Below are 22,017 nucleotides of genomic sequence, written 5' to 3'. Positions count from 1 at the left end.
CCAAATTATAGTCCCTTTCTCAGATATTACTGTTTTTCTCCCTCACTAATCTTTGAATTTCTACAAAGCAAGGGCCAGACCTTTCTTTTTCTTTCTATATATTCCCAGGACCATCACAAATGCTCAATAAATATGAAATGCTCAGTAAAGATTTGTTGACTAAATCCATAAGTGAATGAATATTAGTAACATACACCAGCCTTGCAAAAACTTCCCTTCCATTTAGCAGCAGGTAGACTGAGTGGATTTCTAGAAAGCTTTTGACATACCTAGTGTAAATGAAACACAAATCAACCAGGTGAATTTTTAAAGAAAAGTTATCTCACCACCCTGACAACCCCCACCAGCTTTTAAGTAAATTGAAGCTAGGAATCATGTTATTATTAGGATAAAGAAGAAAACTATACATGCAACCCCAGACCTTTCAGACATCCTTTAAAATTTTTATTTTAAATAAATGCATCTAAATTTGCACAGGAGAGTAGCAATGGGAATTGTTACTTGACAGAGCAGTCACAGTTTTAAAACTCCATTGATACAGTTTCTAAAACGAGGAGCTTTAAATTGCCTTGTGGTTAAAGGAACTTTTAACTACACACACACACACACACACACACACACACACACACAGTTTTTTTTTTTTTTTTCTTTGCCTGTCCAGTCCCTGTTAATAAACTGGAAATTGCCCAAATTTCTACTGGGGAAAAAAGAGCAACTGTAATCCTAAGTAATTCAGTGTTCTCATTCTGGTCTCTGTGGAAGAAGACCGTTTTTATAGGAAAACTTGGTGGTGGCTTTTCTTCCTGGGTTTTGGACCCAACCATTTAACCAACTCCAACTAAGATCACTTTCTCTATATCAAAGTTTATTAGAACATCTCTTCTGGAGTGATTCCTAAATCAAATCTTATTAAAAAGTGACTAGAAACGAATTACTAGAACCTACGAAATTTCTTAAAAGGTCTTCAAGAAAAACTCTTTCCTTTGCCTTAACAAGGCGGGAGGGGCACATCTCATATGCAACCCACTCTTTAAAACTTTTCATCTGTAGGACCACGATGTCTCAGTAACACTTGCGACTTTTTCTGATGACTACAGCCTTTCAAGACACTAGTGACTACTCTTCGCTTACCCTGGATGCCCCTTCGTTCCTGAAGAAGTGACATCAACAAGGGAGAGCCAGGGGTCGACCAACAGGTGGTACGCCGAAAGCTCTCTGCAAGCGAGTGTCGCCCGCCCTCCTCATCCGCGGTCGCGGTCGCGCGCTCTCGCGTCCCGGGGGCTGCGTGGGCTGCAGAGCCAGGGGTCCGGCCGTGGGGAGGGGCGAGCGCGCCCGGTTCTTGTCGCCTCCACGCCCACCTCCTCCCGCTATGCGTCCCCTCCCTTGGCCAAAGCTCAGACTCTCGGGGCCGCCCTTATTGTTGGCCGCGTCTGTCACTTTATAGGCCGGGTGACATGAATGGATGGGCTAGACACACCTTCCAGCCTTCTAGAAAAAAAAAAAAAGTCCGGATCTGCATAGGGAGCGGGAGGGACTCCTCCGGCGCCCCCAGAGCCTACGCCGCGGGCCAGAGACACGCACAGCTTCCCCCTCCCACACTCACTCCTCCCATCCTTTAAAAAAACGCCCAACCCAAATAAATAATATCGTTCCAAGCCTGCCGGCGTCCTCGGTGCCCTCTCCTCCTTCCCGGGCTCAGCGCGCTCCAGTTCTGAGGGAGGCTGCGACCGGAGGCCGCGGCGCGGACCTGGTGCGGGACGCGGAGCGAGAGGCGGGCGCGCAGGCGGCGTGCGGAAGCCGCACTATGCTCCCCAGCGCCGTGGCGGCCCACGCCGGCGCGTACTGGGACGTGGTAGCGTCCTCCGCGCTCCTCAACTTCCCCACAGCGCCGGGCTTTGGCAACCTGGGCAAGAGTTTCCTGATCGAGAACTTGCTGCGGGCTGGGGGCGCCCCGCCGCACGGGCTGCAGCCACCCGCGCACCACGGCCCGGCGTCCGCTCTAGTTGCCGCCGCCGCCACGGCCGCCGGCGCGCAGGTCCGGCCCCTGCCCGCCAGCCCCGTTCCCCTCAAGCTGTGCCCTGCGACGGAGCAAGTCAGCCCCGGCGGCGCGCCGTACGGCACGCGGTGGGCTTTTCAAGTGCTCAGCCCCTCGGCGGACGGCGCCAGGCTGCCGGGCCGGACTTCGGCGGACCGAGACTGTAGCTTCCAGCTTTCAGCCCCAGGTGAGTTAGCTTTTCCCTCCCCACCCGCGCCCGGCGCCTCCTGCCCGGCGGGTCCGGGATCCAGGCGCTCGGAGGTGCGCCCTGCGCCAAGGAAGCCCCGGCCCCAGCGCGCAGGAATCCGCTCTGGCCTGGGACCTTCCTAGAGCGTCTCGAGCTTTAGTGGAGATGCCACTTCGGGAGTAAAGAGGGTACCACCACTAACTCTGACACCTCTCCTCCCCTATCCCACACCATTAGCTTCCTCTCGGTCTCTTTTCAACAAGTGGTAGGGCTACCTTGATTTTCAGGCCTTTCCGGAGAAACCCTGAATGCACCTCATTGGGTTAGCGGGAAAGGGCAGCCCCAGTCCCAAGATCCCCGGGCTCGCTGGACCAGTTTCACGGGGTTTCCCAAGTTGAGCGTTTTCTGCCCGCCGGCGCCTGTCCTGGAGGCTGCGCGACACCAGCTCCCTGGGAAGTTCTTGGCAAGGAGAAGTTCGCGAGGCCTTCTTTGGGGGGGTTTCCTTCTCAAAACGTTTCGATGGCCGGGGCGGTTCAAGAACGTTCGCAAAGATCTTTGGAAGGAGAGTTGCGCAAACTTTTGGCTTTCTCCATTCTTAACATTTTGGATCACTAAGGCCAAGGAAATCAAGGCCGACTTTTTCTTTGTGCTGAGCCGAAATAGCTGAATTGGCACCTGGAATAGGAAATTCACCCATAAATGGGATTTTACTTACCCAAAGAAAGACAGTTTTGGTTTGTTTTCATTTTCGGAGAAAACCTAAGTGTGTGATTGGGAAGAGGATGCGGACGGTTTAGTCAGCTATTAGCTAAAGCGTATGGAGAGGCAGCCGAAATGGTCAGTGGAAAAAAGGAAAAAGTCTCTTACAAACTCAGAAGCTGAGATCCAGTCGGATTAATTTTTTTTTCGCTGCGTCCTTAGACGATCTTAACTCATTCTTTTAATCCCGATGGGTTTGTCCAGAATGACTAATAGACGCTTTTTCAGCAGATTCCATTGTCACAGCAAACTGCCGGATCAAATTTATTGCTAATGGCTTTAAAGAATTTAACATGTTTAGAACCTGTCCTGGTCTTTCAGTTTGAAAAGGTTACTAACAGAATGGAACAAATATAATTATATGAGCACCGGTCTCATTCACATGGTGTAAAACCTAAACTCTAGAAAGCCTTTTTGTACCTTGGGAAAGGAACAAATACAGCTAAAGGCAGGGTTTATGCTCCTTGGAAATTTGGGCCACCCCGTTATTTCTGAAGTATTTGGAAAATTAGAAACCTATAAAGCAGGTTCACCTAGGAAGAGTTAGTAAATAATGTTGTGTCATGAAAAATAACATTTTTGAAAAGATTTGTGGTTTGCATAACTGTTAGTGGTTTGGCATTGTGTCCATAGAAGTTATTTTTAAGTATTTTTAAATCCTTAATGATCATGACTGGTTACTCAACCATTGAAAGTTACTTAATTTTCACCTTTGTAGATTTTATAGATTAGATTTAAATAAACCAAATGCAAATCAAATGCAGCTATTTCAATAACTGAAAAAGAATTTTGTGTATCTGTTTCATTAAAAATATTGCAATTATTGGGTAAAGGCTCTCCTAACTACATTTAAAAAATTTTTCAAGGATATATTCATTCTTGTACACTTATTAAAGTGTCAAAATGCAAAAATGATTTTTTGGAATAAGAGTACAAGACTTTATATTTCCCTTTTAAGTATTCTATTATATTTTAAGTATATATTTTCCCAATGTTTTACTCAGTCCTCACTGAAGATATGATATTCTCCTAGATTAATTTTCATTTGAACAAATAACCTTTTATTTAAAAAATAAAGGAGTGCATTTAATTTTTGAATCTAGAGAAGTATCTTAAGAAAATTAAAACTCTCTATATTTGTTCCTAAAAATATGCTGCTTAAAACCAGCATTTACGTTCATTTATCTTTGTAATTTGACACAGAATGTAGTTTTCTGAACATTGCCCTAGTTTTATTTAAGTGACAAATTCTTGTCCTACCAAATGTTGGGGGAATTCTTTTCTACTGTGTAGAATTATGAAGTTATAATGAGTACTGACAAGGTTACTATCACCTGAAAATTAGCTGACTGAAGACATAGTGATTGATGTTCTGTAGAGAATATAGAGGAGATAGAAGAGCTACTGTTTTTGGAAAGATAACAGTATTTCTTTATATTTCTTTCTGAAATGTCAGCAAACAACCGCTTCCGATCCTTTAGACACTTACTTTGGAGTGGATCACAAAATGTGATTTTTAATCATTTCAGCATATTGACTACCCGCTTTTTTTCCTAACCTTAACTCATTGAGTGTACTAATCCAAATGTCGAAGAAAAAACCCCAGAGTTCTTTTTATTGGTGCATTGCTGAAATACAGAACTATTTAACTAGGGGACTTATGCCATTGCATGCAATTTCTGCTTCATTGTTACCCATTTTTAATTATATCACATATTTCATTCGTTCAGCAAATGCTTGCTGGCTCTCTCCCATGTGTCAGGCTCTATCCTAGGCCATTGGGATGGTCAGTGCGCAAAACGGATGACTGTCTCTGCTCCTGTGGAACTTACATTCCTTGTTCATACTGCGCTATGGCTTACCAAGCATTTTCATAATTGTTAGCTGCTTCAATCTTCCTAGTAGGCCAGTTTTTTTCCTACAGTGATTTACTTCACTTGCTCATTTTGGTTTTGTCAGAATGTTAACAGTGAGAATGTCTGTGGACTTGTGAAAGAGAAAAAATCACCCCCATCTTCGTATTCCTTATATTAGTCTTTCATTGAATATCAGCAACTAGTGATAACCAATTAACACGTATCATAATAAGAAGTCATGATTTTGTGTCTGAGCCCAGAAGGAAAGAAATTGGCCTTCCCGTTCACTAGCTGTGGGTCTTCAAGGTGGGGACAGTTAAGCAGTAACATGGATTTACAGGTAATAAATGAGAGGATAGCTCTCAGTGCTTCATCCCTGAAAGGTGGCAATTCTTTGAGTATTTCGATTAGGAAAAAAAAACCACAACGTAGCTATATGTCTCAAGGGGTTTATATAGAGTAGTTTAAAAACTTTAAAAATCAAAGGGCATTCCTGAAGGCTCGAGAAGGGCACATTTAGTGCAATAGAAGGTCGTAAATAGTTCACCTCCAGGGCTGATTCTTTGGATCTGTTATAGTTTATTAGGGGAAACCAGGAGGTTTTGCAAGTAAATTAGAGTCATCAGAGATCCTTCCCCAAAAGTTCATTAATGTTATTATTTGGTGAATATTGTGCTAGATTAAAATATTCATGTTTTTGTATATTAAAGAGAGCCCTGAAATGTAAAAAGCTGAAAAATATAAATTTCTCTTGGTTATGTCACCAGTTTTATTCAAAAACAAGTGGAAATAGCCTTGTTTTTTAATGACATTCATTATTTTAAACACTTTAAAAAACGTTTGACATAAAGATAATTTCCAGAATGTAATTTATTATTAAATCTATTCCTTAAAAGGTATTAGAAAGCAAATGTTTCTTCTGGATAGGTGAGTCCTTTTTTTTTTTAAATAATTTTGTCAAGTAAGTTGTACTGTATACTACAGGAAAGGAAAATGAACCAGATCCATGGCATTTTTCTGGCCCCTTGTTAGGATTGCTTCTTACCATTAATACTTAATGTGCATTCTAGTTTTCTTGTCCACCTCCCAGTCCAGTTACTCTTTACCTGTTAATCCATGATTCTGGCCTAAATTAATTGCACTTACTTTTGTCTAGTCCAACTCGAAGACTTTGTGATCTAATTTATTAAGCCAGAGTTTGTCACTTATTTTTGCTACCACTGTGCTTTAGATTTATTCTGGCAAATTAAAATCGTGGCATCTTGAATGTTGGTGATACTGACCCAGAACCAGGAAGGAGAATGGAGAATTCAGAGAAGGATAGGGATGGACCCCTTTCCAGTGCTTCCTTGCTCAGGCTATCACCTCAACCATCCTTTGGTGGAATTTGTAGATAATACTGAACCATATTCTTACTACATGTGCATTTTTTTTTTGTATGTTCTTAACATGTCTTTGAATTTATATTGACATCTTAACAACTTTACACAGCTCTGAACAAACAGTTCTATGTTGCCCAAGTTAATGAACTCCTTTAGATTCATGGAGAATCTGTCTAATACACAGTCCCTTCCCTTCTAGAAGTGATTCAGTAAGCCATCCTTTTTACAGAATAACACATGAGCTGGAGCTACAGTGGGGTAGCAATTTATGTGCAATTGTCTCTGACTTTAGCACCTATCCCACTCCCAACCCCTACATGTGCTTCTCTACTCCACTTTAACAACAAGGAATCGCAATCTGTTAACATGTATTGAAGCTATTGAGGTCTCATAATAAAGCCGGAGTAAATCCAGCAGGCAAGTAGGAACATTTTAGAACTTTCCCCTGAACTCCAATTGACTTAAGAGATTTGAGGGTTATTTTAAGAGGCACAATGGTTTGAATGCCCAGAAAATTTCGTACACATTTATGCATAAGTAAACATAAGATTCAGAAAGTTCAGGGTTACGTGCAGGAAGCCAAAGGATGGCCTATGTTGTGGGCAATTTAAAAAGATTGTCTGCAGTGATTTTATCCACATTTATTTGCCATAGATGGGCTTCAGATATTGGAACCAAAGCTGTGAATTAGACTCCATTGTATCCCTCTTCGAATGTGCCTCCTTCCTCCTGTTCTTGTGCCCACCAGAAAAAAAATTTCCTTTGCTGTAAGAAATCACTTTATGCTTAGGTTTGCTGCTGAGTAATGATAGAAATGGGAGCAACATGAAAGGAAAGGAAGCAACACAGGTAATAGATGTGTTCATAAAATACTTCGAGATGCTTTGCTATGAAAGTTTTTACAGAAGTGGAATGTTCTTATCTTTAACATATTTAAACAAATGTGTCCTTAGGTGTGTAGGGGGTGGTGGTGAAATATTTCATTTACATCTTACTTAACCTGTTTTTCACCGTCCTATTTCTGTTGTTGATATTGTTTATAATTTAAAATACATCTTATTATATATATATATTTTTAAGATTTTACTTATTTGACAGAGAGAAAGAGAGAGAGAGAGAGCACGTGCACAAGCAGGGGGAGTGGGAGAGGGAAAAGCAGGCTCCCTGCTGAACAAGGAGCCCAATGCAGGACTGGATCTCAGGAGATCATGACCCCAGCCAAAGGCAGGTGCTCAACTGACTGAGCCACTCAGGCACCCCTTATTATATCTTTCAAGGGGACTTGATTTGTAGCTTTTTTTTTTTTTTTAAGATTTTATTTATTTATTTGACAGAGAGAGACAGCCAGGGAGAGAGGGAACACAAGCAGGGGGAGTGGGAGAGGAAGAAGCAGGCTCCCAGCTGAGGAGCCTGATGTGGGGCTGGATCCCAGAACGCCAGGATCACGCCCTGAGCCGAAGGCAGACGCTTAGCGACTGAGCCACCCAGGCGCCCCCGATGTGTAGCTCTTAATACAGGGTTTGTCTACTTAATCTTGGATTAACAGAGGCTCTAAATAAAGTTTTTTCCTAATTACAGTGATTTTTTTTTTTTTAATAGTGAAAAGGTACACAGTTTTTAAGCCAGTTAAATAAGTATGAGTTTTCATTCAAATACACCTGGAGTCTGTCAGGAATAAAAAGGCAAATTGGAAAAAGAAACAATATGATTTTTATCTAGGAATGCTTGTTAGGATCCTTATTTAAGACTTCATTAGATCATGCTTTTCTATTTTATACTCTCTTAGTAAGAAATTGGATTTTTGCCTTAATGTATAATATGCTTACCAGACCCTTGTATATTTTATTCCAAAATATTTTATTTTACTTTCAGTAATGTTTCCACTTTTAATGAAATCTCTCCCTTTTATTCTTTTTAGCCTCCAGTCAGTACTTGATTTGGCAATGCTGAATAATTTATCACTTTATATAAAGTTACCATAACTGATCCCATTTTTAATAGCATTATTCATTTTGTCAACCAGCTATTATTTGGGAATATTTCAGGGGCACATTTTTGTGAGTTATATGAATAGTAAACTGAAGGCACTAAAATTCTCTCTGAAGTCAGAGATCAAAAAAAGCCTCTAAAGTTTTTAGACTTTTGTTTCAGAACCAAAGCATCTGGGAAAAGGAAAGAAAAAAAATTCACATCTTTTTCTATATTACTGAACACTTAATTGCCTTATTGTTTATCAATATTCCAAAGAGGAACTAAGTTTTTCACTTTTGGGCACTTTGCATAACAGCCTTAATTTTATTCATTCAAAGTGGCTGTCAGAAATAGAATATATATACATTTTTACCAGTCCTCTTGAGAGGACTTAAAATTTCTTGTCTTTAAAATGTTAAATCTCTGACAACCTTTAAAATTAAAATATGTGGGGGCATATTTTATGGGTGCCCCAGCTGGGTGGCTCAGTTGGTTAAGTGTCTGACTCTTGATTTTGGTTCAGATCATGAGCTCAGGGATGTGAGATAGAGCCTTGCATCAGGCTTCATGCTGAGTGTGGAGCCTGCCTAGGATTCTCTCTCTCTCTCTCTTCCTCTGCGAGTCCCACCTTGTTCTCAAATGCACACGTGTGCTCTCTCTACTCTCAAAAAAAAAAAAAAAAATTAGACTATGTAAAGGAGGTAGGTTATTCTTTGGGAAGATTTTTGTGCAGTAAAAGAGAATAAAAACCATGACTGCTGGCATATTTCTTAAAGAGACTGTCCTAGGGCTGGATTGAGTTTAGGTTTTGGATCTGAAACCAAAAGATAGTCCTATTTAAAGCAGGAAAAGAGTCACTTCTGTTTGTTTACATATTTCCTATGGGTGCTTTTGCATTACATATTGAATAGTTGCAGCAGAGATCTATGGCCTGCAAAGCCTAAAGTATTTTTTATAGTAAAAGTTTGCCATCTATTCCTCCAGAGCAAAAATGGCAAATTGGGTAAATGTAAAAATGCAGTTTTCTGAGCTGGTTTTAGCCACATTTCTATAATTTTAAAACTTACATTCAAGTCTAAGGTCTTCATATGATTGATTATATAATCATAATCAATTCATAGAAACTCCTTGAGTCTCCACTTCCTCATTTCAAAATAAGAACAGAGATTAGAGTCAGCATTTGACTTTTAAACACATACTGCCAAAGCCCACTGATAACATACAGGGAAAGATGTGAAAGACTCCTTCCCACCATTCCACTACAAGCAAAATATTGAAGAAAAGGGTATTGCTGTATAAAAAGCCATCTCAAAGCTTAGAAGCTTAAAGGAATAATTTATTATTTTCTCTCACAGCCCCATGGATTGACTGGGCTCCACTGGGTGGTTCTCACTTGGAATCTCATTACAGTTAGATGGCAGCCAGGGCTGTGGTCTTCTGAAGGCCCGTCTGGGTTGGATGTCCAAAATGGCTGCACACATGGCTGACTCTTGATTGGGTACTCAACTAGAGCTAGTCCAGCAGTCGACACTTGCACTTTCCAAGTGTCTTGAGCTTCTAATAGCATGATGCTTGGGTTATGAAAGGGAGGGTTCTAAGAGCAAACACTCCAAGAACCCCAGACAGTGGCTGCAAGACTTCTTGGGGCCTAGGTGTGGAAGTTCCAGAATGTCCTTTCTTCCATATCCTTTGGTCAAACTACGCAGCAAGACCATCCCAAATACAAGGCAAGGGGAAATCAAGACCCTACCTCTCAATGGAAGGAGCGCTGAATAATTTGCAGCCATTTAAAATCTGCCACAGGGAGAAATCAGGGTAACCATTATCAGATACAATTCTTGCCAGGGCTGTCTCCTGCTGGAGTAGACCAGTGCAAGAATTAGTCACACAGAGTTGTATAGCTCCAAGCTCAAGGAGCCTTCATTAAGGCTTTTAGAATTTGACAGCTACAAATGCTGTTCTGTTACACTATTCTCTCCTGTGACATTGACTTTATAATTAAAAGAGCAATGGGTTTCCTCAAATTTAGCTCATTTTTTCCGAGCTGCTATGGAGATACCTTGAAGGGAGAGGCAGCAGATGTAGTGATTATATTTAATGATTGCCATGAACTGGGGCCCCACAGCTTGAGAAGAAGCCAGACCCTACCCACTTGCTGGTGAGGTGAGGCTAGAGAAGATGCTAGTGGCAGTGTTCAAACAAAGGGTTATCGTCACGTCTTCTTATGTTCTTACTGCTGTGCGATCTTTCCACGTAGCCCCACTTTGCTCCGCCACATCGCACCCAGCACTGCCAGGTGAATTTTTCTAAATTAGAGCTTCGTCATATTACCAAGCTACTTGGGGAAACCTTATTTGTCCCCTTTTGACAATCAAATCAAATAAAAATACTCTGTTCTTCAATACCTTCATTCCATCAGCAACATTTAGCTCCTCCAACCACATTCCTTAGCGTTCAGTCTTTGGGCCTTGTGCCGGCAGTAGGGCTGGTCTTCTTAACCTGCCCTCCATGTCCCTCCTCGCCTTCCTTCCTTTTGTTCATGCCATCTTTTCTTGTTGGAATGTCTTCTTCCTCATCCTTCGCCATTCCAAATACCTTCCAAATTAAGGTGTGGATTAAGATGTTGTTCGTGATGAAAGCCTTCTTTGACAAAGCCTTCTTAACAATAATCTTTTCTTTTTACTTACTTCTCTATTTCAGTGGAAGTCTTGACCATGCTGCTTTTTTTAATACGCTGTCTCACAGTTGATCTCAAATTACATAATAATGGCCGAGTAAAAGCTAACATTTATTGAGTGCCTGCTGTGTCAGACATTGTTTTGTGTTCTTTTCAGTGTTTCCATCCTGGCGATGCATTGTAATGACCTGTGCAGCTTTTGAAACAATGCTGTGCTGAGGAGCCCACCCCTAGCCAGTGTGATTTAACCCCATTGGTGTATGGCCTGGGCATCTTTATCTTTGAAAAGCACTCCAGATAATTCTAGCGTGTATTCAAGGTTGAGAACCAATGGTTAGGAAAATGCACCATATGAATTTTTTCAAATCTCATCTCTTTCTTGGGGAATGCCTCAGATTTTACAGAACAAAATTAGCTTTGGAGAACAGAAGAATTTGCATTTCATTTGTTTGACCAGAAGATATCAATCTGTAAGTGAAGAAACACTAAGAAGAAATTCTTCTAGGGAAGGAAGCTGTCCTTTTTCATCTTTGTGATCCCAGTACACAGTACACTGTGTGGCACTTGATAGAGATGCAATAAATATTATTTGCACAGAATTAAAAGGATAGAATCAAACAAGTAGACACTACACTTGATTTATCTTCTCATGAGCTGTACCAGAACATTAAGACCTTTGTTTTCCTGTGTCTGAAATACTCATTGAGGAAAAAAACGTGGACTTCTGTTGTTTTCTGATGAGCAGGAAGATAAAGGATGAATTTACTTAACTTGCTTTCCCTTGTGACTGAAGGCAAATTTGCATGTGAATCACATAAATGAATTCCTTCCAGGTTGTGTGATAAAACAAATCACACATCATTAGGTAAGTGTGATGTCTTAGGTCTTATTACGCAGGGCGTCTGGTTGCCCTTCTTTGGAGTCTCATTTTTGGGTACGCTCTATTCCAATTGTGTATTATTTTCAGGTCAGAAGTTTAGATTTCTTTATTCCTGGTGCCCACGTGCCAGGCACTTGAAGAAGGCCATTTAAAACCATTTTTAAAAAATTATTTAATTCCTTGTTATTTCCTGGAGGTATATTTTGACCCTTTGGTTGCCCTTAGTAGGGCATCTTGGAACCTTCTCTCATTTCTCCTCATCCTTAAAAAGTGCTGCCAATTGGCATTGCATTGCAGTGGACTCTTGAAATTTATTTGAAGGTTTTATTAGTGGTCTTTAGTATTCTTTCTTTGAAATGTCAACTCAAGTCACTTAGTACCACAGTTTTGCACTGACAATAAAAAGAATGTGGTTTCACCCCTTCTAAACACCCATTGTTCTGCTCCATCAGCAGAAGAAGGGTGAAAATAACAACAGAAAACCCATTTAAAAATTATTGCTTGCTTTCTAAACAACAGAATTTTGGAAATAATTTCTCTGTAGTCAGGCTTGTAACCATCCTTGGCTATGAGATGCTTGTTTCACAGAACCATCTCGCTAAGTTTAAAAAGAAATCGGGCCAGTTCACCATTATGTTGGCTCTAAGTTCCCACCTTAATTAAATATTCAAAAGAGCTAATAGTTTGATTCTGTGGCTTCAGTTAAGTCAGAACATCTGATTAAGAAGTGAAAAGTTCATGAGGTTTTCTGTGAATAAGTGATTTTAGTCATTTGGATTCACAGTTCGGTTCCAAGAATTTTAAGTGATTTGTTTGTGACTTGTAACAGATTCCCACAGAAACTGGAGGCTAGATTTGTTGGTGGGATACAAAACTTGGAGTATCCTGAAATGTGCTAACAGAACCTAACATCGTGCTGTAGCATGTGACAGTGCATTTACTCCCCGCGTAGGAAAGGCCATTTGTTTTTCTCAAAGAAAATTTGGGAGATGTGTCCGTTTTCTGGGTTCCAGCTCATATGAATAATTAGCAGTCTCGGTGCGTGAAATCCTTATCCCTCCTGGCTAATTACTAAATATTATGCTAAAATATTTATGTTTCTCTTGTCCTTTTTTAAAAAATTTGCTGAAAAGAGTCCTCATCACATTCCAGATGCATACCCATTCGAGGCTGAATGCTAATGAATGAATGAGATAGCATGTGTTGAATTCATAGCCAGTGCAGTGCCCGGTGTATAGTAAGCACTCCTTAAATATTATTGTCATCAATATTGTTCAGTGAGCCCATGACGAATTATTCCCAATATGATCAGGGATAAAGTGACTGCATCTCGATTGCATTGATGGACTTTGAAATACGTTATCATCTGGGATGAAGTTTTCTTGTTTTCTGCCTTTTTCAGAGCATCTTCAGAGTCGTTCTTAATGGCTTGCGAAAGGTTTATCAGGTCTGACAACTTGTTACTTTGTTTTTATCACAACTGAGGTTCCTTTTTTGCTCATTACTTTAAAAAGCATGTGGTTTACAAAAATTTAAAAGTGTAATATATATTTTTAAATGCGTTTCATTGTTTATTTTATTTTTCTTTGTTTTGTATTTCATTGTTTTAAATGGTTATTTCCTCGTACTGTTCGACACCCCTGCAATCACATGCTCAGCTGGGTTAGCATTTGACTTATGTCAAAGTAGGCACATGTTAAAAAAAAAAATGGAGCACTTAATTGGAATTTCACAGCAATTTTCACATAAGCCAGCTTAAACAAGGTGTATTTATGTATGGAAATCAGGAATCAACTAATCTGTGTAAATATATGTATGTCAAAGAGATGATTTAAAATGGCGAAGAAATTCTGCACAATAGAACCCGAAGCCTGGTCATGTAACATGTTTTACAAGAGTTTATTACTGTAGGTAATATGTCATTTTGATTTCAACTTTACTCTATGAAGATAATATATGGTAATATAACAAACTATTCAGTGAAAACTTTCTATGGTTAAACTTAACACTAAGATCATATATCTCAAAACTTCATTTTTCACAAATGAATTTAATTGATCACTTGTCTCAAATGAACCACTCATTTTTTTTTTCATCTTTTATCTTTCTGTTTTTAGGGCCATAGGGTTAGACTGAGAAACATTTTGGCTAGAAGAGTAAAATTTGTTATTTGTACATATTTTGCATTGTTATTGTAATACAATCACTAGTATACTTATTTTCTACACTTTATATTATAAAGTAAAAATATTTCTTTTATGTGTGTTTTTCCAGCTATCGTGATAAACGTTTCATTGTATGTATGTAAACGCAGCATTGTATTTTGTGCCAAACAGCACAATAGCCATAACTTAATTACCTCTAGAGAGTTTATTTTGGAGGTGAAATAAGTTAACAGAAATGCTTGAGAGTAAACATAATGTGACAACTTTTATACATAAAAGTAGATATTTATGTTTCAAAGTACTTCATCTAGTACGAGAATAATGGAAAACGTAACTCTGCCTAAATAATGCCATTTTCTTGTAATATAAGATGTTAAATTAAAATGAATGATTTATCATTATGGTTTTATAGTCCATATTAGAACAACAGGATAGCAATGAAATTTTATAAAAGTTTTATAGGCTGCGTGGGTGGCTCATTCGGTGGAGCGTGCAATGCTCGATCTCAGGGTAAGGAGTTCAAGCCCCACATTGGACGTGGAGCCTACTTAAAAAAAATTTTTTTTGAAGTTTTATAGTACTTTTGAATGCCAAAATGGATTTCCTTTTCATACTTTGCTTAGTGGCTATATTTTCAAAATATCACTTTTTAAAAGATTTTATTTTTAAGTAATCTCTATACCCAATGTGGGGCTTAAACTTACAAGCCCAAGATCAGGAGTTGTACGCTCCACTGACTGAGCCATCTGTATATGCCTCAAAATATCATTAAGACAAATATTTTATTATTTGAAGATTTGGATACTAAAAAACTGAGAACATTAATATTGGCAACTTTCCATTATATTATGATTTATGGTTAATTTGCAATTTGAAGGCATTGAGAACCTAAATTCTTATTGGGCAATACACTTATTTTTGATATATCCTTCAAAAATATTGGCAAAAATAAACACATGCTTATCAATTGGTTAAAATAACAGTCTGAAATTACTGTGTTCTTGAAAAATGTATGTATACATATCAAAATAATACTAGATATGATTTAGATAAGAAAAACGTTGCCATTGAATATGTAGAGAGAGTAATAAAAATATTTATTTTCAAGTGGACAGTGGAGATAAAGGACATTTCATCACCACAGATCATTCTCTTGGACAGTGTTGCTCTGGGATATTTTAAATAAAGGAATACATGCGATGTATGTTTATGACCACACAGAAAATTAAGTTTGGTTTTGATCCACTGAGTTCAACATATCTTCCAAATCTTGATTAAACTATCTGGCAATCTCCTTGACAGATAAAGGCTACTTTAGAATGACTTCGATTTCAGTAAAGGTTTTGACTAGCTAAGTAAAGTCTCAGAAAATGAAGTGTTTTTCTCAGTGACTTTCGGGAAACTGGAATTTTGAATATTGTCTAAAAGAAATGGCTCATCAATGAGATCAATGCTTTCTCCGCAGCGTCTTCCAAACCTTTTTTCCTGAGCGCCCCGCCATTCTACTCGGCATGCTGTGGTGGGTCCTGTCGGCGCCCTGCATCCCCCACTGCTTTTGCAAGTAAGTTTTTATGCTTCATCAGCAATGCCTCAGTTATTCTGTAAACCAAAGCAGCAGGATTTAATGTGCTCTGGAAAACTAATTGGCAATGCAATGGGAAGGAGCTAAATCCTCACTAAAAAATCACAGCGATCCTATTCAGGAGGTTTCCAGAGATTTATCAGACCTCAGCACACTGAGCAATTGTGAGCAGTTTCTAATGGCATTGAAACCCAGGGCTGACACACCAAGGAAAGCGACTTGTTTTCCATTTGATATAAAAGATCTCAGAGGGACCAGTTTGGCTCTTTCTGAAACGTGTAGCAATACTCATTTAGAGAAGAAAAAAGAAAGGAAGGAAGGCTAAGAAATTGTGCTGTGTAAAATTTCCTTTCAGCTTAAGATGTGACACGAAAGTCACTGGGTTTCCATGGAAAATAATTAAAATTGTCCAGGTTGTAAAAGGAGACAAATACCTCCTCTTTATGATCTTGAAGAAAACCAACCAGAGTTGTAGGAAATATTTTCAAGAGAACTTTTCCTTGAACATTACAAAATGTAAACCGTGTCCAGGGGTGAAGTGAGAACGACAACTTTGGAAAACTTTCAAGCGTGCGTGCACACACACACACACGTACCCAAAGAAAACATGTCGAACTAAGAAGAAATTAAGTTCATCTTGATCTCGAGATTTCTAGGTCAAATAAGGATTTGTAGGCAGAGAATCTGAGTTTATGAAAAAGAAGTCCAGAAAGGGGGCGCATTTATTTCCGCTGCCCAAGAGAAAGCATTTATTCAGGTTAACCCCTCTGTCAGGTGAAAAGTGAAATCGGCGTTGAGTCAGGCTGGAGGACAGAGCTCTATCAGGGTTGAACTCAGGTCCCTGCTGCCTCTCTGTTCATGTGTTTTATGAACGTTACAGGAGAGCAGTTGCTCAACAGACTGACTCCTGACAAGTGAGGCAGCAAATGCTGGCCGTTTAATGAGCTGCGGGCCTCTGAGTGTCTCTTTAGGGGGCCGATACTTTCCCACAGAGCACTTTACATGGCCTGGACCCAGCCACAATGGGTGACAGACCCGTGACCAATTGTCACTTTCACTTGACTCATCCACACGCGACCTCACCACGATTTTTCACTGTGCAGATGAACTTTCGGAGCCATTTCACATGGAAAAGCCTCGGGCAAGGGTCAGTTGCCCTTTTGTATGGTCATAAAGCAAGGCTCTGTGTGTCCATCTTTTCTCCTGTCTCACATTCCGAGTGAATTTCTGGACACCATTTAAAGCACTTGACTGAAAAATAAAGCAGTGAATGAAACTGACTTTTATAGACTCATTCCAGCTCATCTTCCCATATAACCCTGTCCACCTGAAAAGGGATTTAGTGGATGAGCTGAGTGTATACAGGACTCGCTGAATACATAGGCCCATTATCAACTCTGGGGATTGTTTATTAACCAGGACCGATACACCACTATTTTGGAAGTGACCTATTAATTGTCCATTTAACTAGAATGTATTGATTCAAACAGAAAAATAGAAACCATGACTAAACCCTTTACTCGCTCCTTCAAGGTGGTCTCCTATGAGGGCAATTGAAAAGTGTTGTGCAAATTAAGGACACATTTGTCACCATAGATGAGAGTATCAGGAAAAGGCTGCTGGAGGGGAGACTTAAGTCCCAGATAGCTGATACTACGGCAGAGTGGCGTCTCTGGAATTAAATCTTTGGGGTTGCATCCCCAGGATAGAGATTGAAAGAGATCCCACACCTAGTTTCTGTTCCTCAACCTTGAAAGAATACTGGACTTCCATTTTAGAGAACCTCTGGCAGTGGAGGTCAGGTAAGTGGAAACGGACAGAAAATCCCATGCAACAGGCGGACATTCATGTATATGTGCGTCTGTATGTTTACTCATTTTATAGCAGTGCTTTTGTAAGAGTCTCTAAGCCCTAAAAGTACACTAATACCTGGGACAGTTTGATCAATAGAGCACATAAAAGGAATTCTAGGGTGCCTGGGTGGCACAGCGGTTAAGCGTCTGTCTTTGGCTCAGGGCATGATCCCAGCGTTATGGGATCGAGCCCCACATCAGGCTCCTCCACTATGAGCCTGCTTCTTCCTCTCCCACTCCCCCTGCTTGTGTTCCCTCTCTCGCTGGCTGTCTCTCTGTCGAATAAATAAATAAAATCTTTTTTTTAAAAAAAAAGGGAATTCTAAAGACATTTCCTAGAGAACTTCATCTTTTCAGTTGCTTTAAAAATTTAAGCAAGACTCATTTTCCTCCATTTGCCTCTCAGTTCTTCCCACTTTATGCCTTTGGCATAACCACTGTAAATTGTGATGTCTCTCCCTAGAGGCTTATAAAGTCCCATGTTTATGTTTTTTTTATTTAATGAAACATACAAGGGGTAAATCAGAGCAGCTCCAGTCAAGCATAGAGAACACTGTGCTTGGTTTGTCTCCATTTCTGGCATTTTAAAACACTTTAGAGATGCCGCAAGTGTTTTTAATAAACTTTGGTGTCTCATTAGTTATAAATCTGAAATGAATTTTTAATTTTTTTGTTTGTAATGGTCATCGTATTAGCAGCAAATAATAATGAAATGGTGGATTTATGCTGTCAATAAGGAATTTTACATAAATAACCATGATACCAAGGAACGTTAATAAGGCCTGCATCTGCACAGTACTCTTTTTTATTTAAGGTATTTACTAGGTTTTCTTTTTTTTCTTCTTTCTTTAATAATAAGAACAGTTTTTATGCCCAAGCATTAAAATTTTTTTCCATCGCACAGAAGAAGGAAAATGAACTGTCCAAGTAATCTTGTATTAAATTTCAGCCAAAATGTGCTGACATGTGTGGAAGCCAAAACCAAGGTTTATACTAAACATTTTAATAAGCAATGAAATCTGTGGTCCTCATCATTGTTTCACAATATTGAGTTCCCTCTTTTCAAAGCATAGGATCAGATCAACAAGTTCATAACTAGCAAGTAAAATATCATTTTGACTCTTTTAACATGATTCACTTGTATAAAATTTATTTCATTTTTCTTGTTAACCTTTTAGATTTATGATTAACTTGTTGCAATGTGGAAACAATCATTCTTCCAGTGCCCTTCTCACATATAATAAATGGTTTAATAGGCTCTTTAAGCACAACCTTGACAGTGGGGGGAAAATTAAAAGGCAGTGGTAAAAGTTCTCCCCTCCCCCAAAGCAGTGGAAGGAAAATCTTTGATATTACATCCATAAAGTTCTTTTTAAAATCACACATTTCTCAGCTAAGATGAAATGGAAAGTTGTGGAAATCATCTGTAGAATGACCTTAAAAAAAAAACAAACACAACAACAACCTGAAGAGGTACAGAAGTCTTAATTATGTAGAATGGCTAATTGAATTAATCAGATAATTATTTCATTTTGTCTTTGAGTACCCAACTTGAATGTGATCTTTCAAAACTTTTATGCATTGAAAGATAAAGTTTAAATTTGGAGCAACGTTGTGAAAATATGAGCACGGAAATATTCTTCTGGGACAAACTGCTCTGCATTTTCCTTGGGAGATGAACTTATATTCTACATCTTACGATCATGTTACTCTGGCTAAAACTTGGAAGAACATAATGTACTCTCCAAATTTGGATTGAGGATTTTATTGAAGGCAGCAGGGAAGGGCTATTACTTTTATCGTTGAGAATGTAAGTTGGTCCGGTGAGTATCGCTATCAAAGATGGGCAACGCTCTGATTAGTATTCTTGCCACCTGACCTGGCTGTGTTCCCTTTCGCTGTTCTCAGCTGGAGTGCTGCGTGCCCTAAGAAAACCGACAAGACCTACGGCAGTCCTTCTGTAAGGATTTATCGTTAGCACTCTAAGATCTTCAGAGGGCTGGAGCATTTTGTGCTAATAGAGAAAGAAGCATGATTATTTTGTTGAAAACATAATCAGGTTTGTGCAGTAGGTTGAATATAGGTTTTGACTTCTCAATAGTGAAGGGAGGGGTGTTCCAGAGATAAATGACACTCAGTCAACCAGGAAGAATGTGTAAAGGAATCAGAGATTCAAAGACAATAGATTTTCCAAGTTGATGGCTCTATTCAACAGTTCTGCAGAGGCAGTGAACATATTTCAGTAACTTTCCAGGAAAGGAGCTCCCTTTCTCTACAAATGTGTTCATAAGTAGTGGAGGCTGGGGGATGGGAAGCAGAGCTACTTAGTGATATAGGGTGCTTGTTCCTGATCTTGTCTACATCCCTCGCCTGAACATAATGTGCATCTAATGGGGCAGCTGATAAAGTCCTGATTTGAGATTCCCCATAACAAGTGCACAAATACAGAATAGAGGAGGGAGAGAATTGGCTGAACAGAGCAAAGAAGAAAAGGGTTGTGCTCTTATTTAGCTCAGTATGTTTCTACAGAATGATATGGGATGTTGGGTTACGCTTTTAGAAATACAGTACCCAGAAAAAGGGAGATAATAGTCCTCCTAGCCTCTGTAATGGTCAGACAGTCTACACCTGTTCAGTTCTGGAGCCCCACTTTAAAAGGCACAGTGAGCACATTTGCATATAAAAACCAGGTCAGGAAGTAGTCAGGAACTAAAACGGTGAAGGATCTCTATGCCTGGTCTTGAATTTTTTAAAGTGATTAAGTATGTTTGGCCTGGAGAAGAGAAATAATATGGAGAACCTGAGCGTTATCTTCAGATTAGATCTACTGCATTCAGTATAGGTGTAAAAGATATAATTGGAGCCAACAAGTGGAGTTTAATGGAAATTGAATTTGGGCTTAATATTAGGGAAAGATTTTTAGCAAACAGTATGGTTATAATATATGATAATGAAGTATTATAACATTCTCAAATACTAGATTATATAGAGAATGGAAAGTAGACTTCTAGTTTAAATGGGGCAAGCCAGGGAAGTTCAATATCTTCTCTCTCCACACCTCAGATCCACAGGAATTATATAAAATAAACACATACACAAACACATGCTATGTCCTCACACGTGAAAATATGAAGGATTCCATTAGTTTATCTTATGTTCTGTTTCTCTGTTGCTCCCCACTTCTCCTCCCCAACAGTGTCATTTGTACACGCACACCTCCAGTTGGACTGCCCTTCACCAGCCCCATTACACACAGGGGTTTCCTGGAGGATGGTGCATGGGGCCATCTCAGGACCCAGGGAATCATGCCTTTGAAACTTTTTTTATCCTCGGTCACTCTGCCACTTTAATATGACTCTTCCCACCTCCTGACCTCTTTGTCTGCCCACTTAGAACTTTGACAGTCTTTGGTATAATTATAAAGAGCATTGATTGGCCTCACTCTTCTTTGATAATGTGACCTCAAGGGCACAACTTCACTTTTTGGAGGCTTAGTTTTTTCCTATGGAAAATGGAGGTGATAGTTCCTCCCTTTGGGGATTGTTGTAAAGATGACATGACATGCTGCATGTAGTGGCCACATACGGTAACACGTGTTGAGCCCCATATATATGGAAGCCATGGTACAAAGTCGTCGTTGTCATCATCATCATCATCATCATCGTCATCATAATACTCCCAAGTTGGTAGAGCCTGTAGCACCTTGAATGGGTGGCCCTGGCTTTTAAAGCCTCTTTTCTACATGTCTTAAATTCTGTATCTGTTTGTTTTTATTTTTTACATTACTCATTTATTTTTTGTCACCTAGAAGTTTCTGTGCAAGTCAGACGTTTGTCATGAGTTTAAGCATAGTCAGAGGTGTTTGTTGCTTATAACTTCGTAGTAGTTTCTGAGAGAATTTTGAGTCACCAACAAGTTCTTGAAGTCCATATCTTTGTTTTGCAGGTGTAAATGTGAACACATATTAGATTTAGAAGGTATGGAAGTGGTGTAGGTTCCTCAGCGTGCTTTTTAAAAAATATATATTTATTTGAGAGAGAGAGAGGGAGAGAGAGGGAGAGAGAGCACATGAGCAGAGAAAGTGGCAGAGGGAGAGCGAGAGAATTCTCAAGCAGACTCCCTCTCGAGCCCTAGAGCCCGACGTGTGTCTCAATCCCAGGACCCTGAGATCACAACCTGAGCCAAAAATCAGGTCAGAAGACGCTTAATGGACTGAGCCACCCAGGTGCCCCTTCAGTGTGGCTTATGGTTAGATCCAGAGATAAAAGACTGTGGGGAGAGATGGAAAGGAGCATTAAAGTACAAGTAGCATCTTGTAATATCCTTCTCTTAGGAACCTTAGAAAAACTAGCATGATCTGTGTATTAAGAGCAGTGCTAAGAGGAACTGGGTAACTAGCAAAGAAAAGAATAATATCATAGTCTTTATCTTTGCCATATTCTTTTGCTTGTCATTAGTCATATCCGTGTTCATTTTCAGGCACTGAAATATGAGGGCCAGACCCAGGAGTTAACCCTTTGACCATCATAACCATTCCAGGTCTCTCTTTCAGAGATTGAGGTCTGCTTTGGGTCCACGACTTTCAATATGTTAGTATTTACCACGTTGGTGAGACTAATTTGTTTGTAGCTTCCCTTGATGGGAACCTTCTTTCTCCTTACTTAAAAGTA

The 22,017-nt window shown here is 39.7% G+C and overlaps 1 protein-coding gene across 1 annotated transcript in view; it reads left to right on the top strand.

The window, feature by feature from the left end:
* Positions 1–1,667: 1,667 nt before the first annotated feature.
* The window catches only part of DBX2 (developing brain homeobox 2), a 35,299-nt gene continuing 14,949 nt past the window's right edge, over positions 1,668–22,017 (top strand). The window contains exons 1-2 of the mRNA XM_026501573.4: positions 1,668–2,222; positions 15,378–15,473. Coding sequence (XP_026357358.2) covers positions 1,805–2,222; positions 15,378–15,473 — 514 coding nt within the window. The 5' untranslated portion in view covers positions 1,668–1,804. The remainder of the gene's footprint in view (positions 2,223–15,377; positions 15,474–22,017) is intronic.

The sequence above is a fragment of the Ursus arctos genome, unplaced genomic scaffold, assembly GCF_023065955.2.
Source record: "Ursus arctos isolate Adak ecotype North America unplaced genomic scaffold, UrsArc2.0 scaffold_26, whole genome shotgun sequence".
Lineage (NCBI taxonomy): Eukaryota > Metazoa > Chordata > Mammalia > Carnivora > Ursidae > Ursus > Ursus arctos.
The sequence above is the reverse complement of the archived record's forward strand: the minus strand, read 5'-3'. Positions and strand labels throughout refer to the sequence as shown.